At 42.9% G+C, this 17556-nt stretch overlaps 1 protein-coding gene across 7 annotated transcripts in view; it reads left to right on the top strand.

Moving 5' to 3' along the window:
* Positions 1 to 17556, top strand: part of CLASP1 (cytoplasmic linker associated protein 1) — a 161954-nt gene that overhangs the window by 10024 nt on the left and 134374 nt on the right. For all 7 annotated transcript variants that reach the window (XM_081852507.1, XM_081852510.1, XM_081852508.1 and 4 more), the window contains exon 2: positions 12988 to 13475. In XM_081852507.1, the coding sequence (XP_081708633.1) occupies positions 13281 to 13475 (195 nt within the window). In that variant the 5' untranslated portion in view covers positions 12988 to 13280. The remainder of the gene's footprint in view (positions 1 to 12987; positions 13476 to 17556) is intronic.

The following is a 17556-nucleotide window of genomic DNA, read 5'->3' as shown; positions in this document are numbered from 1 at the left end:
GTGAACTATGAAAATTTGTCTCTGCTGAGCTCCACCCAATGTCGTTTGCAGCATGGTAATACTTAGTTCCACTTGTTCACGCTAATCTATGGTGCAGATAATTAGGTGTCGGATATATGTTACAGATTTAAGCGCTACTGCAGCTGTGACACTAGCAACTAGGAAGTAATTACCATGCATGGAGCTATTTCAAGTCACTCACTCCTTGTGCATAAGGTATGCTCCTCCAATAGGTCTCATTTTGTAAAAATTCAATTATGTTGCGAAAAGCCATGCACCTTCCTTATGCAGATTTGCTTAGCTGAATAAATCCACACAGGTTGTAAAATTCTGCATTCATAATGCATAGTTGTAGGCTTGAAAACCATGGGGTGGGAATGGGCCTGTGGGAGCCTCAAGCTCATGCGTTCTCCCTTCTTCCCTCCTCTGGTGTGACCATGAGGAAGAGACAGGAAGAGTTAACTTCTCTTTTGGATTAACTGCAAATTCTTATATCCAAACTGACAAATTGTGGCTAACCCTAACTATGCTTTCGTTGAAATAAGGCAAACTAGAAACAATGGATTATGAAGCTAGGCTATTTCAACAAACCATTGTTGAGACTAACCACAGGATTAGGGATTGAACATCATGATGATAATAATTTTTTATTTATATCCTGCCCATCTGGCTGGGTTTCCCCAGCCACTCTGGGCGGCTCCTAACAGCATTAAAAGTGCAAGAAACCATCAAACATTAAAAACTTCCCTAAACAGGGCTGCCTTCAGATGTCTTCTAAAGAAAAGTCAGATAGTTGTTTATTTCTTTGACATCTGATGGAAGGGTGTTCCACAGGGCAGGTGCCACTACCAAGAAGGCCCTCTGCCTGGTTCCCTGTAACCTCACTTCTCTCAGTGAGGGAACTGCCAGAAGGCCCTTGGAGGTGGACCTCAGTGTCCGGGCTGAACGATGGGGATGGAGACACTCCTTCAGGTATACTGGGGCTGAGGCCATTTAGGGCTTTAAAGGTCAGCACCAACACTTTGAATTGTGCTCTGAAACGTACTGGAAGCCAGTGTAGGTCTTTCAGGTGTCATATGGTATCGGCAGCCACTCCCAGACACCAGTCTAGCTGATGCAGTTAGTAAAAAATGAAAGCGATCTCCTTGTAGCTGTGCTGGGAGAGGAGAGGGAAAGCTCATACAGGATCATTTCAGTAATGATAAACCATGGCTCATTATCATGTCTAAACACAGCCATTGATCTTGGTTGTACATCATGAATTAGCAATATATGCAAAAGCTGGAATGAGCCCAAGCGAAAACTCATATTCATGCGCTTCCTCCTCCAGTGCAACTGGGAAAAGGTAACATATAGACATTATGGCTGTCAGTGTCTACTAACTCGTCATGTTGGCTATATATGACCTCCATTATTGGAAATAGTATGCCTCTGAATACCAGTTTCCAGAGGGCATGAGCAGGAAGGTTATGTTGCCCTCAGGTCCTCCTTGTGGGCTCCCCATAGGCATCTGGTTTACCACAGTGGAACAGGGTGCTGTAGTAGATCGGCCTTTGGTCTGATCTGCCAGGGTTGTTACATTCGAAAGAAGCCAACTTCAAACCATAGTTTATGAAGCTGGTTGGTTTTATTTTAGGCCACAATCTCTGGTTCGTACAACAGTGACAAGCTTGAGATTATTTGAAAATGGAAATTATTGCTGGTGAAATCTTCCAGGCTGAGCAGAGGCAGGGATGAGAGAGTGCACAAGACTAAGCCTTCATTTGTGGTAGTTTTAACTTGTGCACAAAGTGCTAAAGCATAGTTTAGTGTTACATAGTTTAGTGCCACTGTGTCAGACTGTAAATAGGGGCAAAGATGTTGTGTTGAGTTTATGGGAGGAGAAAATACCTATGGGAAACATCAACGAAATGGCTTTGTTGAGCAGAAAAGCAGAGTCGTCCAGATGTGTTATTTGGAAGGCCACAGATCTGTCTTGGGAACCTTTCTAAAAAACAAAGCTTATGGACAAAGCTTTCTTTGAAACTTCTGACTTTTAAAGAAAAATAAAGAAGTAATCATAGAAGGCAAAGTATTAATACATTTGAAGACCCACCTGAGGTTCTACTTTATTCATTTTGTTTGGGCTTATTTCATAATCTGCCAAAATAACAGCAGTACTCCACTATAATTAAAATGGAGAATGTTGCAGAGGAACAATTGTGACATTTGATATCTATTTAAAATGTAAATGCTTTGTAGCAAGAGGCAGTTTTTAAAATCTCTGCGTAGCATTAAGGTGCAAATAATTTATTTTCCAAGAAGATTTGTCCTCTCCCAGGGATATAGTGTTTCCTATCGCTGTCTGGGGTGAGCACACGCATACTGGGGTGGGTGGGTGCGTGCGTGCTGGGAGTGAGTGGGATGTGCCTAAAGCAAAATTGGTAACCCCATAAATTTTGGGCAGTGGCAGCAAAAATAGAATAAAAAAAGGTAGGCATGGTGCTGGGGTTGGCAGAGAGGTTCAAACCTCTCAACCCACCACCCTAATAGGACTGCAAATGGCCTCATTCCTGCAAATTGGGATGGAGAGGGGGCAAGCAGCCCACCTTCCTAGCTGATCTGCATGGGACTATGTCCCTTGTGCATTTGAGAATGTGCAAGCATCCATGAATGTGAAGTGGTCACACCTGAAGGAGCGTCTCCACCTCCATCTTTCTACCCGGACACTGAGGTCCAGCACCGAGGGCCTTCTGGCGGTTCCCTCACTGTGAGAAGCTAAGTTACAGGGAACCAGGCAGAGGGCCTTCTCGGTAGTGGCGCCTCCCACCAGATGTCAAAGAGACCAACAACTACCAGACTTCTCGGTAGTGGCGCCTCCCACCAGATGTCAAAGAGAACAACAACTACCAGACTTTTAGAAGACATCTGAAGGCAGCCCTGTTTAGGGAAGCTTTTAATGTTTGATGTATTATAGTATTTTAATATTTTTTTGGAAGCCGCCCAGAGTGGCTGGGAAAGCCCAGCCAGTTGGGCGGGGTATAAATAATAAATCAATATTATTATTACCTGCTTTTGGCCACCGGAGGGTTGGCCAAGAGTGAGTGTGGCACTTATGCCGGAAAAAGTTGGCCATCCCCGTTACAGATTATTTTTTTGTACAGTGTATTGAACTTCCTGTTACCAAGTTCAGACAAAACTTGGATTCTGCCAGCTAAGTTTGCAAAGTTCTTTGTGGTCTTCATGACAGTTCCATGATGTAACCAGTTGTTGTTCCTGCTGCGACAGCAGGAAGCAGGATTTCAGTGCTAGCCAGCTGGCCCATCAAGTGCTGTCAGTTGGCTTCCATCAGATGTTGTTAAATTTTCCATGAAGTCAAGAATGCCTTGTCCGCATGCTTGGTTGCAGTCTGTGCTAGGGATGGAGAGTCCGCAAATTGGTTTGCTATAGATTCTGTCACAAGCATCCTTGCCCTGTCTGGTGGGTGTGACAATGAACATAACAGGGATGAACCCATTTTCCCAACTTGGAGCTTGGGGCTTGTCCCTACGATTGCACTTAGCTTTGGAAGAGTTCACAACCAAAATCCGTGAAATCCTGGTTAGCTGCCTGATTTTTATTTTTTTAATGGACTGTGGCAATAATATATGCCACAAATGCTTAGAACAGTGGGTCCTTGGACCACAACTCCCATCATCCCTGACCACTGGTCCTGCTAGCTAGGGATGATGGGAGTTGTAGTCCAACAACAACCAAGGACCCAAGTTTGAGAAACACTGGCTTAAGAGTCGACCATGAGCTGTCATAACTTTCTCTGTTTTGTTATTAAAACTACATATGGCTATTATCTGACTGGTCAGATGCCAACATTAGTGGGAAGGCAAAGTTGATAGACAGGCTCTTTGTCAGATATTGGAACCTGACTCCTGTGTCCTCAACTCTGCCCCCTGGAGCACACAGTCTGTTGCTTAAATAAAATGGCTGGGAAGAAAAATCTGGAGGTGTCTGCAGTTTATGGGTGGGATCTGTACCATTTTACATTGCACACAGTCAACATGCCTCTCTTCTGCAGGTCAGGAAGTAGTGAGTGGAGCTGAGGAGAGAACAATAGGGACCAATGGAAAATGGAGAAATATTGTTTTAATTGACTTTTCGGGGGGGGGGGGAAGGCTAAGTTATTTGTCTGGTTCTAATTCATATTGCTTCATATGAATTGCTAAACTTGAGATCGCAAGTCACATATTTTTTGGGTTTTGTTCTTGTTACAAAATTCTCTGTCTCTGATTTGCAATTGCTTATTACAGGGCTGGTGAACCCAGGTTCCTTGAGATGGTCTTGGGCTGGCATGGCCAGAAAAACAGGGGGCCTGGGCCTGGGAGTTGGAGTGCGGCAACAACTGTAGGGCCACAGGTTCTCCAGCCTTGTCCTAAAATGTTCCTTCCAGAAGGGGCAGCTGTGTTGGTTGGCCTGTTGTTGGAAAACAGCAAGTTGGGCCTCTTAAGGCTGGTGTGGTGGTTCCCAGTTGGCCATCCACAGACCCCAGGGTGTACCATTCGCACAATGAAAACTACCATAGAGATACCAACAATTTCAAAAGTTGGGGAGGGGTCCATAGCTTAGCTTTTAAAAAACAGGGGGTTCACAGTACTTGGCTAATTAGGAACTACTGGGCTAGTATATTCATTGTTGCGTAAGCTTTTGCCAGCGCACTTCATCAAATACATGAAGTGGGCAGATGTATAAGAAAACGGGTTGTGGGGTGTGTGTTTTAAACCGAGTGAGGTTTGAAAAACAGTGAGTGCCACTGATTTCAATGGGGTAGTTGTTTACTATATGTATATATTTCATGGTTTTATTATAACCCACTCTGGAAAAGCTTTTCCAGGGAATGGCAGGGTAGAAAAGACTTTTTAAAAAAGAAAAAAAAGTCCAGGAATGCAAGAGGAGCAGGTGTGCTCACAGTATCATGTGGAAGACTCTGTGCATCTGATAAAATGGGGTTTTATTTATTTATATATTATCCCACCGCACCCTCACAAAAGCGTGCCACAATAAATCTATTAAGTCTTGAAGGTACTGCAAGGGTACTGTTTTTAAGGGATTACTGCATGTCAAGAAGTATTCACCCAGCTCTGTAACCAGCCAAATTCATGCATGGGTGGAGCGGGTTTTCCACCAATTTGCCTGCGCCGCAGTAAAAACAACAAAGACTCCTGCGGTACCTTGTGGTGCCACAATAATCTGGTTGTTGTTTGTTGTTGCTGCTGCTGAGAGAGAGAGAGAGAGACACTTTCCTCACAAACTGTGACACGGTATGTCCAATAATAGCCCATCTGGCTTAGGGCTCATATCGTGGTTTTTAAGTGTAAGTTATTTCAGAGAAAAGTGTTAGGTAGGAAGGTCTGTGCTTCCAATCCTTGTTTCCAATTTTTGGCAGGCAAATGTTTTTGGGGATTGAAGCTCTTGGCAAACCTGGCTTGATCCTATTCTCTATGAAGTTTGACATTCTAAATAGAAGAGCCTGCCAATCAAACTTGATGCTTGTTTTACGCAAGGTCACAGCTGGGGTCGCCATGGGGAAAGGACTTTTGCATGTGCATGCTGAGTTCTTTTTCTTGCTTTCTTTTTTGAGTGGTTTGATGCTTTCCCTGCCATTCTCTGTGCTTTGGTCCAGGAAACCTATGCACTAAGCAGCTAATTATACCTTTATCAGTGCTACCCTTGGGGCTATTAAGTGTGCACTACAGTCCTTGAACTTCTGGTCTTTCTTGTTTGCTTCTTGGATTGTTTTTTTTTGGGGGGGGGACATTATGGAGGATTTGTAGAAAAAACAAAAAACACACCACCTCCAAAACCATTATGTACAATAGTTACGTTCATCAGTCTGCTTATTGTTGCTATGAAAATATTATTAAACTGATTAGGTGCATTAATGGGTGGTGCATGTGTTTCTTTGAGGGACATAGTGCCCAGCTCAGCTCTTTCCCAAATATTGGTGACTCCCCACTTATGTGGGGGTTATGTTCTGGGCCTCCAGGTGCATAAGTGAAGCATGTGTGAGTGGGGAGCCTGTTGCAGTACATACAGCTTTCTGCCCAACAGCTGTATGTTGAGCAGGCTAGCTTGATAGCAGTGAAATCTCCTGTGCGCCATTTTTTGAACACTTGGAGTCTTTGTTTCTGAATTTTTGGCTCACTGATGCCCTCTTCGGGCTCTGGGGAGGGTCTCCTTGTGAGCCACAAGGACTTTCCAGCTCTCTTCCTCCATTCCTGCTTAGAATTAGTTATTGATTTCTCGGTGCTGCGCGTATACGCCACCACGTATGAGTCAATCGTGAGCAAGTGGGGGACGGGTGCCAGTGGTAGAAAAGCCCATGGAAACTGAGCATCTTTGATGGTGACCTGTTTAGTAATAGGGCCCATCTGCACTATACATTTAAAGCAGTATCATAGCACTTTAAACTGTCATGGCTTCTGTGGGAATGTTGATATATTGATGATTAATATCTTTCCTAACTTGCACTAGCAAGTTTCTTCACATAGCAGAGTGCATTCCCCCTTTATGTAGCAGAAAACTGGTTGCAGACTTGTGTGAGCCTCTTAAGACAATAAACAGTTCAACCTGGCTTGCCCAGATTGAGATATGTTCTGTTATTCCTGGTAAGACCCCTTTGACCCCCTCCTTTAAAGAATAAAGACACAACAGTCTTATTCATAAGTAACAAAAAGTAGTTTTACTCATGATCAGGCAGAGCACAGTGTGATCCCTGAAGGCAGGCTTTAGGCTTAAAGTTACAAAAATGTACAAACAGGTTTAGCCCATATGGGAGATAACCTAGGGGTGAATCAGTACAGACCAGGTGAATCAGGAAGTTCGCAGGAGGAAAGAGAAGATCAAAGAGAGGGAGGTGGCTGCATGACTTGGCCTTTTACCAGGTCTGGAAAGGTCACGCCCACCTACCAGTCACATGCAAGGAAGGATGCTCCAGACCAGGTGTAACAGGAAGTTCAACTGGCTGGACCAAACACTTCCTTGCATGTCCACTCTAGCAAAACAAGGAATGTTGTATTTGACTGCTCCCAGTGGATTACATCCCACAGCTTCCCCCAAAGAATCATGGGAACTGTAGTATTTTTAAAGAATGAAAGAAAATGGACACAGTCCTGGGGTGGGGGGAGAGGTTTCAGCCTCCCAGCCCAGCACTCTGATGGGGATCCAGATTGCTCCCTCTCCAGTCATGAGATTTATTAATTGATGATCAGGGAACAGAGAGAGATCTTTGAGTATCATGTGAGAATGTGGGTGGTCATGTCCACTTTTGACTGTACCCATTGCTGGCCTGCAGCCCCTAGAGAGTTGGCGAAGGTTTTTTGCTATTGGGCCAAAAAATGGTTAGCCATCCCTGCTCAATGTAAAAAAGGAAGAAGCATCAGAAACACATACCCCCCGGCAACACAACTAGCATGCTATGTTAGATTTTTCTTAACCTGGAAAATAGCATGGCACCTTGCCATAAAATTTAAGGCCTACCTTTCCCACCCCCCTCTTTCTTTCTCGGAGCTACTGTCTCTTGTTGACAAAATTTCAGACTTAATGAAAGAGTCCTCAGATACAAAAGCTATTGTGTAAACAGAATAGGCGAAAGAAAATAACTGAAGCTGGAAGGCCAATGAGCTCAATACAAGGGTTGTACTCCAGTCCTGTCCTAAACAATGAGAGATTCTAGTTGAATCTCCTTTGGCTAGAGTCACTGAAACGGTCCCAAGCAGCCTTACTTGGAGAGCTCTTCAAAGAGCTCTTATTAATCAAGGATGCTTTAGGCCTAGATGTCCACAGTAAGGCTTTAAAGGACAAATGCAGAACAGTACCCGATATTGTCCCCCAGCTCCTGCCCCTGCTTCTTGGGGGAATCTTTGCAGAAGTGTTGCATAACCCATTGGCAGAGTGTCATGGCCGACTCTTGAAAATCTGACAAAATCTGATTGGCAAGGGGTAGCCAACATGGTGTATTCCCGGCTCCCATTAGCCCCAGCAAGCATAGCCAATGGGAAGGAATTACGTAGTCTGGCAACATCTGCAGGGCACAATGTTGACAACCCCTGGGATATAGCATTTATCTGCATCAGTTCATCTCCCCCCCCCCCCACCTGCAAGCATTCTCTGCTTCAAGAGGTTCCTCTGTTATAGGTTGTGCCACAGCCACTTAAAACCTACTCCTATAATCTACTTTGGTATTCTTAAGGTTCTTTGAATTCTCAGGAAGACAAACACTGCTGTGTTCAGCTAACAAATCACTGGATTCATGCAGCCTCCAGCTAATTCAGTACAAAGTCATAAAGGGATAGGAAGGATGGGAAAACCAGCCCAGTTGTTCTCCGGAAGCAGTGGATATAGATATTGGGGTGGTTTTCTCACATCGGCCCAACCATCCTGAACATACGTTCTTGTGAGAAATGAAGGGATAGCTCCCGGGGCAGTTTCTTCCTTGACACGAAGCCCTTGTTTGTGGTCTGGTGACCTGGATCAAAGGGATCCAGGTAGTTGGATGATGTAATACACAGGACAGCCTCATAATGTAAGGTGCAGGCCAAAATGAATGGTTAAGATATTTGAGGTCCAGCCGTTGACAGTAGGCTTCGAGATGCTCTTTTTGTTAATTTATAGTTGCGCAATTGTCTGTTGTCTTTTTAAAACAACAACAGTTTTTTATTGGTTTTATATAATTACAAAAGCACTGTCATTTGGCAGTAAACCGTCTTCAAAAGCAACTAAAATAATTATAGGTACTTTAAACTCAGTGAATAATAATAGTCAGGCATGCCATGTAAAGTCCATAAAGTACAGTCCAGAGTACAATACATAATGCGCTGACAAGCCAATATGATACTAACAAAATGACCCTCTTTCTGTTAAATGTAATAGGGTGGTCTTCTCAGTATACCTAACATAACACAAAATCAACAAAGGGATCCTCTATAAAAGTCTATATCATCCACATCCGTTGATTTGCCCGCATCTGGCATCGAGCATGCTCTTTCACATTACTTTATGTCACCAAATCATATCATGTACTAATAAATTTGTCTTCTGTGTTTTGACCTCCTATGACTCACATTTTTTAATGTCTGTTCTTCCATTATTGCTGTTTCCCAAACCATCTGTACCAGTAGGTAAGATTAGCATTTGAAGGATTCTTCCAGAAATGTGCCATAGCTGAACTTGCAGCGTGCAATAAATGACTACTTAAGTTAATATTGTGCAGATTCCTGTCTCTCTCTCAATAGTGTGTCTGTGTGTCTGTGTATATTTATGGTTGTCAGAGGATTTTGTCTATGGCAGGGGTGGGGAACCTGTGTCTTCTCCATATGATATTCGACTCCAGCTCCCATCATCCTTAACAATTGGACCTGCTGGCTAGGGCTGATGGGACTTGGAGTTTAACAGCAGCTGGAGTTTAACAAGTTATCCATCCCTGACCCATAGTGTTAATATCTAGGTAAGGGTGGCTGCGTTGAAGTTTTATCTAAGCCTGCTGTACAACCTTAATACAGTGAGTGAGACTGGCTGGGGCTGATGGGAGTTGTAGTCCAGATTTTCTGGAGGGCACCATGTTAGGGATGGGTGGCCTAATGGATGTGTTATGAGCCTCATTTTTTCTAATAAGAAAGCCCCTTACCCTTCAAGTTACATTTCCCGAACTCTTATAACCCACAAGTAACATCTGCATCATCCCTGTGTGGAGTACTGATACACTCACCCACCACCATTTTGATGTTTTTGCCCACTTGTCTAGTGCTCTGGGACTTCGTTTTGTGTCTTTGGATTCAGCAAGGGACGTTTGTGCAGAGTCGGTATTATTTAAAGAAACAGTCTTTTTTGTGAGCTAATTCTTTATGGAGAAGGGTATACATTATCTTTAAGTCCAGCCTCCCCGAACCTGGTGCGTTCCAGATACTTTGGACTGCAGCTCCCATCAGCTCTAGCCAGCATGGCCAATGGTCAGGGATGACAAGAGGTATAGTCCCAACACATTTGGAACTCACCAGGGCAGGGAAGGCTGTTTTGAATAGACAACCTACAGGCCCTGACTGCAGGAGGAGTTTTGTCATTTCACTGACGGTCGGGGCTCTTTATATTAAAAAAGGGAAAAGAGAACTGCAGCAATTATGACCTAGAAATACAGTCTGTGAGGAAAGACACTTTGCTGACACTCTGCTCTTCAGATAAAAGTCAATTAGGATGTATTATTGTACTGTATTGTTTTTGTACTGGGTGATGCCTGCAGGTTTGCCCTGATTGTTTACTTGGCAAGAGATGTGCTTTACAGCTGTCTGATTAACACGTGCCCCCCCCCCCCGCCGGCCGCCCATCTCTTTTGAACTGAGCTTGACCTGTTTTCCTTCAAGTATGCCCTACTTCCTATACATCCAGGAGCTTCAGATGTTATCATTAGGCAGCTTATTTTTCTTTACATTAAAAGGCACCTGCAAATAATAGTTTTTAGGATGTGGAGACTCTCTCCCCCCCCCCATTTTTTTAAAAAACCAATGCAAGTGGTACTTTTCTAGCCGCATAAGCAGGGCCACATGGGAGACTGAGGTGGAAGGGCTGTGGGGGTTGTGGGGGTGAAGCGAGGAGTGTGTGTCTGCCAGAATTAATGGAGAGAGAGAGAGAGAGAGAGCTGTATTGGAATATGTGTGAGCAAAGATTCATTTCATTATGGAGGGGGAAGGGAACATAGAGCCTGCAGCTGCTGGTAAAGTGATACAGAAGAGTTGGCAGCATTGTCACAAGGGGGGGGGGGAGCCTGCAGTATGTGCTTTCTCTGCCTCTCTTTAAAAGTCCTGTTTGAAAACACAGAAGTTTTTGAAGACACTGACACTTGGAGGAGGGACTGCATTTCTGTGTTAGGGGCAGAGAAGGAATGAAGTGTTCTGCTTTGCTTCAACCAACCTGTTCACTTGCTTGCATGGAATTCCTTTTCCCTATACCTGCCGGGCTGATGCTTTAATACAAGGCCGCATTAGAAACAGATGCATAATAATTATAATAATAATAAAAGTCATGCTTATAATTTATAATAATATATTAATTACCTGCCATTCACCCTAAGGTCCCAGGGCAGTTCACAGAATAAAATACAGGATAAAAACAAGTAAATAATTAAAACCAAACAGCAAAACAATAATCACCCCTTCGCACAGACACATTTTAAAGGCCTGGTTGAAGAGGAACATTTTTGCCTGGCACCTAAAATATATACAGTGGTACCTCGGGTTAAATACTTAATACGTTCCGGAGGTCCTTTCTTAACCTGAAACTGTTCTTAACCTGAAGCACCACTTTAGCTAATAGGGTCTCTCACTGCTGCTGCGCTGCCGGAGCACGATTTCTGTTCTCTTCCTGAAGCAAAGTTCTTAACTTGAGGTACTATTTCTGGGTTAGCAGAGTCTGTAACCTGAAGCGTATGTAACCTGAGGTACCACTGTATAATGAACCTCCATCTGGCATCAGTGGAGACCTTGCAGATACCAGATTTCTCAGGACACTTTGGCAATATGCATGACCACTATCTTTGGTAGCAGTTTTAAGGCTGCAGTTGTATACACCAAAGAGAGGGAACCTCTGGCCCCTGTCATTGCTGGACTCCATCTCCCATCATCCCTGACAGTTGGCCATGCTGGCTGGAGCTGAAGGGACTAAAGAGTCCAACAGCATCTGAAGGAACACAGGTTCCCCATTCCTAGTATACATACTAACCTGGGAATAAGTCCCATTGAAATCTGCGGGGTACACTTCTGAGTAACACTGTACAAGGCTGCATTCAAACATAGAGGTTATGTTGTGGTAATTCTTACATGAATAATTTTATTGGGATGCGGAGGCCAGGATATGGGTAGCGTTCTGGAGGACTGCATGTTGAAACTTCTGACAGTGCGTTATATTTCTCAAAGCAGCAACTAAAAAACATGAAGCTGGCTTCAGGGAGTCATCCAGACTTGCTTTCTCATCCAGACTTGCCCTGTGCTATCGCCAATATGCAAACCTTGCTGTCACTTGCTCTGTGTATCTGATGTGCGCACAGACAGAACAGGAGGCGACTGCTTCTGTGGTTCTTTCTCAAGCGTTTTTTCTCTTTCTTTTGGTCGTGTCTGATTTCAGCAGACAGCACCCATGGCAAAGTATCCGTCTCTTCATACAGTTGACAGCCAGAAATCCATATTATAATTTGTTGACTGCATTTTTGTTGTTGAACAAAATGTGGGTTTCTTTTTTGTTTGTCTACCTGGTTTTTTTTCCTTAGCAGTTGATGCCCCATAAAACAGGATTATCTCCTTTTTCTTTTCTTTTTTAATAAATATTTATTAACAATTTTTGAATACGATACAAAAAAACAACAACAATATAACATGTATCTTAACATAATTTCTTAACTTCTTTGGACTTCCTCACATCTCCCGCTCCTGCGTTCCTCACAAAAAAAAAAATTTGCCAGCAATTTATCACCTTGTTTCCAATCTTATTATCTAATTTTCCCATGTTGTTTCTCTAATTTTAGGTATCCTTTGTTCAAATCCTAAAAATTTAAATGTAATCTAATAATTATCCAAAAATTTATCTTTTCTTAAATCTCACTTATCTTCATAACACCATCTAACTTAGTGGTGCCAAATTATTTATGATCTAGCATCCTTCTTAACATTCATACAATTTACAATATTTTTGTAAATAAATCTTGAATTTCTTCCAGTCTTCTTCAACCTTCTCTTCAGGATTATCTCCTTTTTCTTCTTTGGGGCAGACTTCAGTGCTGTGTAAGACATGAGAATAGTTGCAAGGAATGGTTGCAAGGGAACAGATAGATAAATTACTACTTAAAAAAAAAAAAAAAAACCCACACACAACATGACAGCTTTAAGTATCTCAGCTGGGACTTTCTGCTGTTTGGCTGTTTGCTTTCTTCCTAGTTTGCCTCTAACCTTTCCCTCTTTTAAAATTTTCTTTCAGGATGGACTGCTGAACAGAGAAGCATCACAGACCTGGTCATACAGCACAGCTGGTCCGCTCCCAGCTTTATTTATCTATTACTAGTTATTTTGAATTGAACTTTTAATAACCTGCCAGCTGCTCTTCAGACACACATGGTGCATTGTTGCCATTCCCAGAATCACGTCTTTGAAATCCAGGCCCTTGGTAACCTTCATCGAACAAAGAGGCGACCTAGAGGAGACATCAGCAGGACTTTTCAAACCTGCTGCCCTCTAGCTTCTCCACTGGCTGTGCTGTTTTCCTAGCACAACATGGAGCCCACCATGGAGGGTTGCTTGGTCCAGGTTCTGCAGAAGGATGTTGGGAAGAGACTTCAGGTTGGCCAAGAACTGATAGACTATTTCTCAGATAAACAGAAATCTGCCGATCTGGAACATGATCAGACCATGCTGGATAAAATGGTTGATGGCCTTGCTACCTCGTGGGTAAATTCCAGCAATTATAAGGTAAGACTGATGTGCAGAGATGGGATTGCTAAGGTCAAATGTTGCTTCAACTCTGGCTGGTTCGTTCGCGCAAGCTTCTATCAACAGTTATGGAACAGAGACATCACTCTTCGCTTTATAGCTTGCAAATCCTCTTGATCCCGTGCATTTCTTGGTGATCTGTAGCCGATGTAACAGCAAGTTTGTAGTTTTGTGGCGTTTCATTTCTGAAAATGTATACAACCCACACTGCAGAACTCAAAATAAATTAAAAAGAAAAAATACCCCCCCACACACCTTTTACTGATGGAAATAAAAACAGGATCTTTATTACTGGGTTGGATCAGGGGCCTTGCTTGTAATGGTGAATATCTGCTGGATTTTCAAGCTCCTTTAGAGATACCCTGTTGCAACAATACTTGTACGAAAGTCAACTTGGAAAGGGCCTATGCATGAGGGCATAATTTAATAATGCAAGAAATACAGGAACATCAGCCCTGTGTCACATTCTCTCACCCCACCCCCTTCCATAATGTGCAGAATAACTTGCTGCGGTCCCTTTCCTGGTGTTATTACATGGTGGGGTTTTTAGACACTGCTTTAATTGTGCTACACTTTATGGAAGGGCCAGCTATTTTTAGTGGCAGCTTGGTATAATCATCCTAACCCAGCCTTCGCCAGCTTGGTGTCCCCCAGGTGTTTTGGATTACAACTCCCATCAGTTATATTGACTAGGGATGATGGGAGTTGTAGTCCAAAACATCTGGAGGGCACCAGGTTGGCAAAGGGTATTCTACCCTAATCAGCATTCTTCAAGGCCTTCTGCAGGTCTTTCCCATCCCTACAGCAGTTTATTTTAACTGGAAATATTGGGGCTTAGACCCAAGGCTTTCTGCCTTCAGAGCTTTCTGCCTTTTACCACTGAGCTATTACCCTATTTAATGTTGACTAAATACTTGAAATTCACAGCTGAATCTTCTTGAGTGCCAGTTTGTTTTATCTGAGATATTGTCTGAAATAGTTTCATTAGCAGGAGCCGTGGCCTGACTTCTGCACATCAGCAGTACAGTTCCAGGTCAAATGGGGTTCTAGATTGCATTTGTCTACATTTCACATACCCTACTTTCCCCCCATCAGAAGATGATGGTTATCTGGCCAAATGTTTAAGCCAGCCTTGCCCACGTTGGTGCCCTCTAAATGTTGTTGGATTCTAACTCCCATCAGCTTCTGCCAGTATGGTCAGTGGTCAAGGAATGATGGAAGTTGTAGTCTAGTGTTATCTGGAGAGAAAGTGGACATGGGGAAAGCTGCTGTGAATGGCTTTCAACATGGAGCTAACCAGTTAACATCATAAGCCCAAGAGTAGTTCAGAAAGAATATAACAGGTGGGAAAAAGTGTAACTTTGGGGCTGGTTGTTGTTCATTGTTACCTCAGTGGAGAGATAACAGGATGTGGATCTTTAAGTATTGGTCACTGCCATATGGGCCCTATATATAACTTCTTGGTTATCTAACTCCTGGTGGCAAGTGCTACAGTTGTTAGCAAATAGTTCACATGTGGGTAGTTTCAGTGAAGCCTTAAATAGTCATTATGAAGGGAGCATGATTTAGAGATGGTATCATAGTTAAAAGATATTCTGATAACAAAGAACATTGTAAGTAGCCCCTTTCTTCTATCATAAATTGGAAACGGGGGCTCTCCTCTCTTGAGTTGAGAAAATCTTTTGAGGATGTTCAACCCTGAAGGCTGAAGAGAGGTAGCCATAGACATCTCTCCATGTTTATCCTAATTTGTGACAGTGACAGAGGGTGTAAGGAATATCTGAAGCGGAGGAGGGTTAATACTGACTAATATTTGGATTCTGTGTTTAAATGATGCAAAATTAAAATAGTGGTGTTGTAGGAAACGAAATTGTTCCATTTGTGCAAGGACTTCCATTTGCACAGCAGTACTTCCCCCTGTTCTCCACCAAGGCAGATTTACAAGGAGTGTGGCAGGAGAGGAGAGGGAAGGGAAGTTCTGTTGCACAACCAGAAGTCTTTACTCAAATTGGATGGTTTCATTGGATACAACCTATACATTTTAGCTGCCCCAAATTACCTTGTGAAGCGGTCCTTAGAAGTGTATCACTATAAACTACAGTCGTATCTTGGATCCCAAACTCCTTGCGAGTCAAACGTTTTGGATCCCAAACGCCAAACTGAACGTCCGACACGGCTTCCAGTTGGCTTCCTGCAGCTAATCAGAAGCCGCACTTTGGTTTCCGAACGTTTTGGAAGTCGAACCGAGTTCTGGAACAGGTTCCGTTCGACAACCAAGGTACAACTGTGCTCTTAATTCAACACTTCTGATTAAGCTGGCGGGAAAGAGTGCATTAGACAGATACTGTTTGAAAGAGACTGGCAGGAAATGAAAAGCAACAGCTGATGATAAAACAGAGCTAGGAGAATTATTTCAAATTCCTTGGATTAATTGTAGCCTATCACACAGAGGGTGGTTGCGAGGACAAATGCAGAAGAGAAGAGAAAGCACTCTGAAATTTATAGTTCTACTGAATTTATTTCTAGAGCCAAACCTTTGAAAATATCACATACATAATTTGATAACAGCATTTTCTCCAAATCATATCTTTTCCCCTTCCCCCTTCATACATGCTCCTTATTATTTTTGTGCTTTGGTTATATCTGTAGAGACCTGGGATAAAAAGACTTTGGTTATGGCAATCCTAATTACCGTAACTTCTTTCCTCTTTGGCCTTCTCTGAAAGTATTCTGGTTGTTCACAGGCTCTGTCATTTTCTTTAGCTTGCCCCCTCATACCAGTCTTTGCTTGCCCTTTCCCATCACTTTCAACTTAGTAACATGCACCCTTTCTTTTTTTACACTACGTTCTCCCTTAACCACACCACAGTTGGGTCAGGGCTGTTCTGTGCCTGCACCTACCGATGCAGCTGGCGATACTGTGCTATAGTTGTGCATAAGCTATGCGCCGTTCCCCAAGATGGCTCTCACAGCCATGTTTTTCACTCCCTTGTGGCCTCATCTCATCATACTTTGGTAATGTAGGAATGCAGAGAGGATCTGGGACACGGGACAGAGAGGATCAAGTGGATAAATAGTAATAACAAATGCTCTTCCCTCTCTCCCCCCCCCCCCCAATTCTGGATTCTGATGATGAATTTGTTCTCTGCAACACGAGATGCTACTAATGCCCCATGAACGGAGGGGGTTGGCGGAGAACGTAAATACAGACAGAAGCAGATTTACATCTGCATTGTTTGTTATGGGGCATTGCTGGAGGTTTATTTTGCTTTGTATAATTGAGGGGTGGAACAGATGGCTTGAACTTAGTTTAAAGTGGGGTGTCTCTTAAAATTACTCGTCTGTAGCAATCATCATTCAGCTGCTTTAAGAAGCAGACATGCTTTCTGAAGCATGCTTCTTGTTCTGTTGAAGTTCAGTGGAGGAAAGGAAACATGGAATTAGCTTGATGATGATGATGATGATGATGATGATGATGATGATGTGAAATGGACAGTGTTAACGTGTTCTTCCACTAAAGCAAGCTATATGATCTATGAACTTGATGAGACTTAGGAAGGAAGGTGGAATCAATGTTGACAGCTGAATAGGACTTATTTGTTGTGTAAGTTTGAATGGATGCTCTCTTTTATAGCACTCCTTATTCCAAAGTATCACAATCTAATAGGACATGACAAAGGCCCACTACAATATTCCAGTTGCCCTTCAACTGGTCTCCAGTCTCAAAAGTCTTTTGCCAACAGTTGTAATATAAATAAATATAATTTATTTATGGTCTGCTAACAAGGGAAAAACAAGTTACAGAATATAAAACAAATAAGTTTGTTGAATGGCAGGGGGGAAGCATAACTGTTAATGTGAAATAGCTACATTTAGGTATTTTGCCCTGGGAATAAAAAATTGGAGCTCTCTGTCGGAACAATCAGAAGATTGGAGATCAATCAGTGAAAGTCTGTGTAATGGGGTAAATCAGATTTTCTCTAGTCCCTCCTGATACAAAACCAACAGGTGTGATTCCACTAATGTTTAGTAGTTTGTGGGTCAGATATGTTAATATGAC

Source organism: Podarcis erhardii (genome assembly GCF_964252035.2).
Source record: "Podarcis erhardii genome assembly, chromosome: 1".
NCBI classification, from domain to species: domain Eukaryota; kingdom Metazoa; phylum Chordata; class Lepidosauria; order Squamata; family Lacertidae; genus Podarcis; species Podarcis erhardii.
Note: the sequence above shows the minus strand (reverse complement) of the source record. Positions and strands in the feature narration are given on the sequence as shown.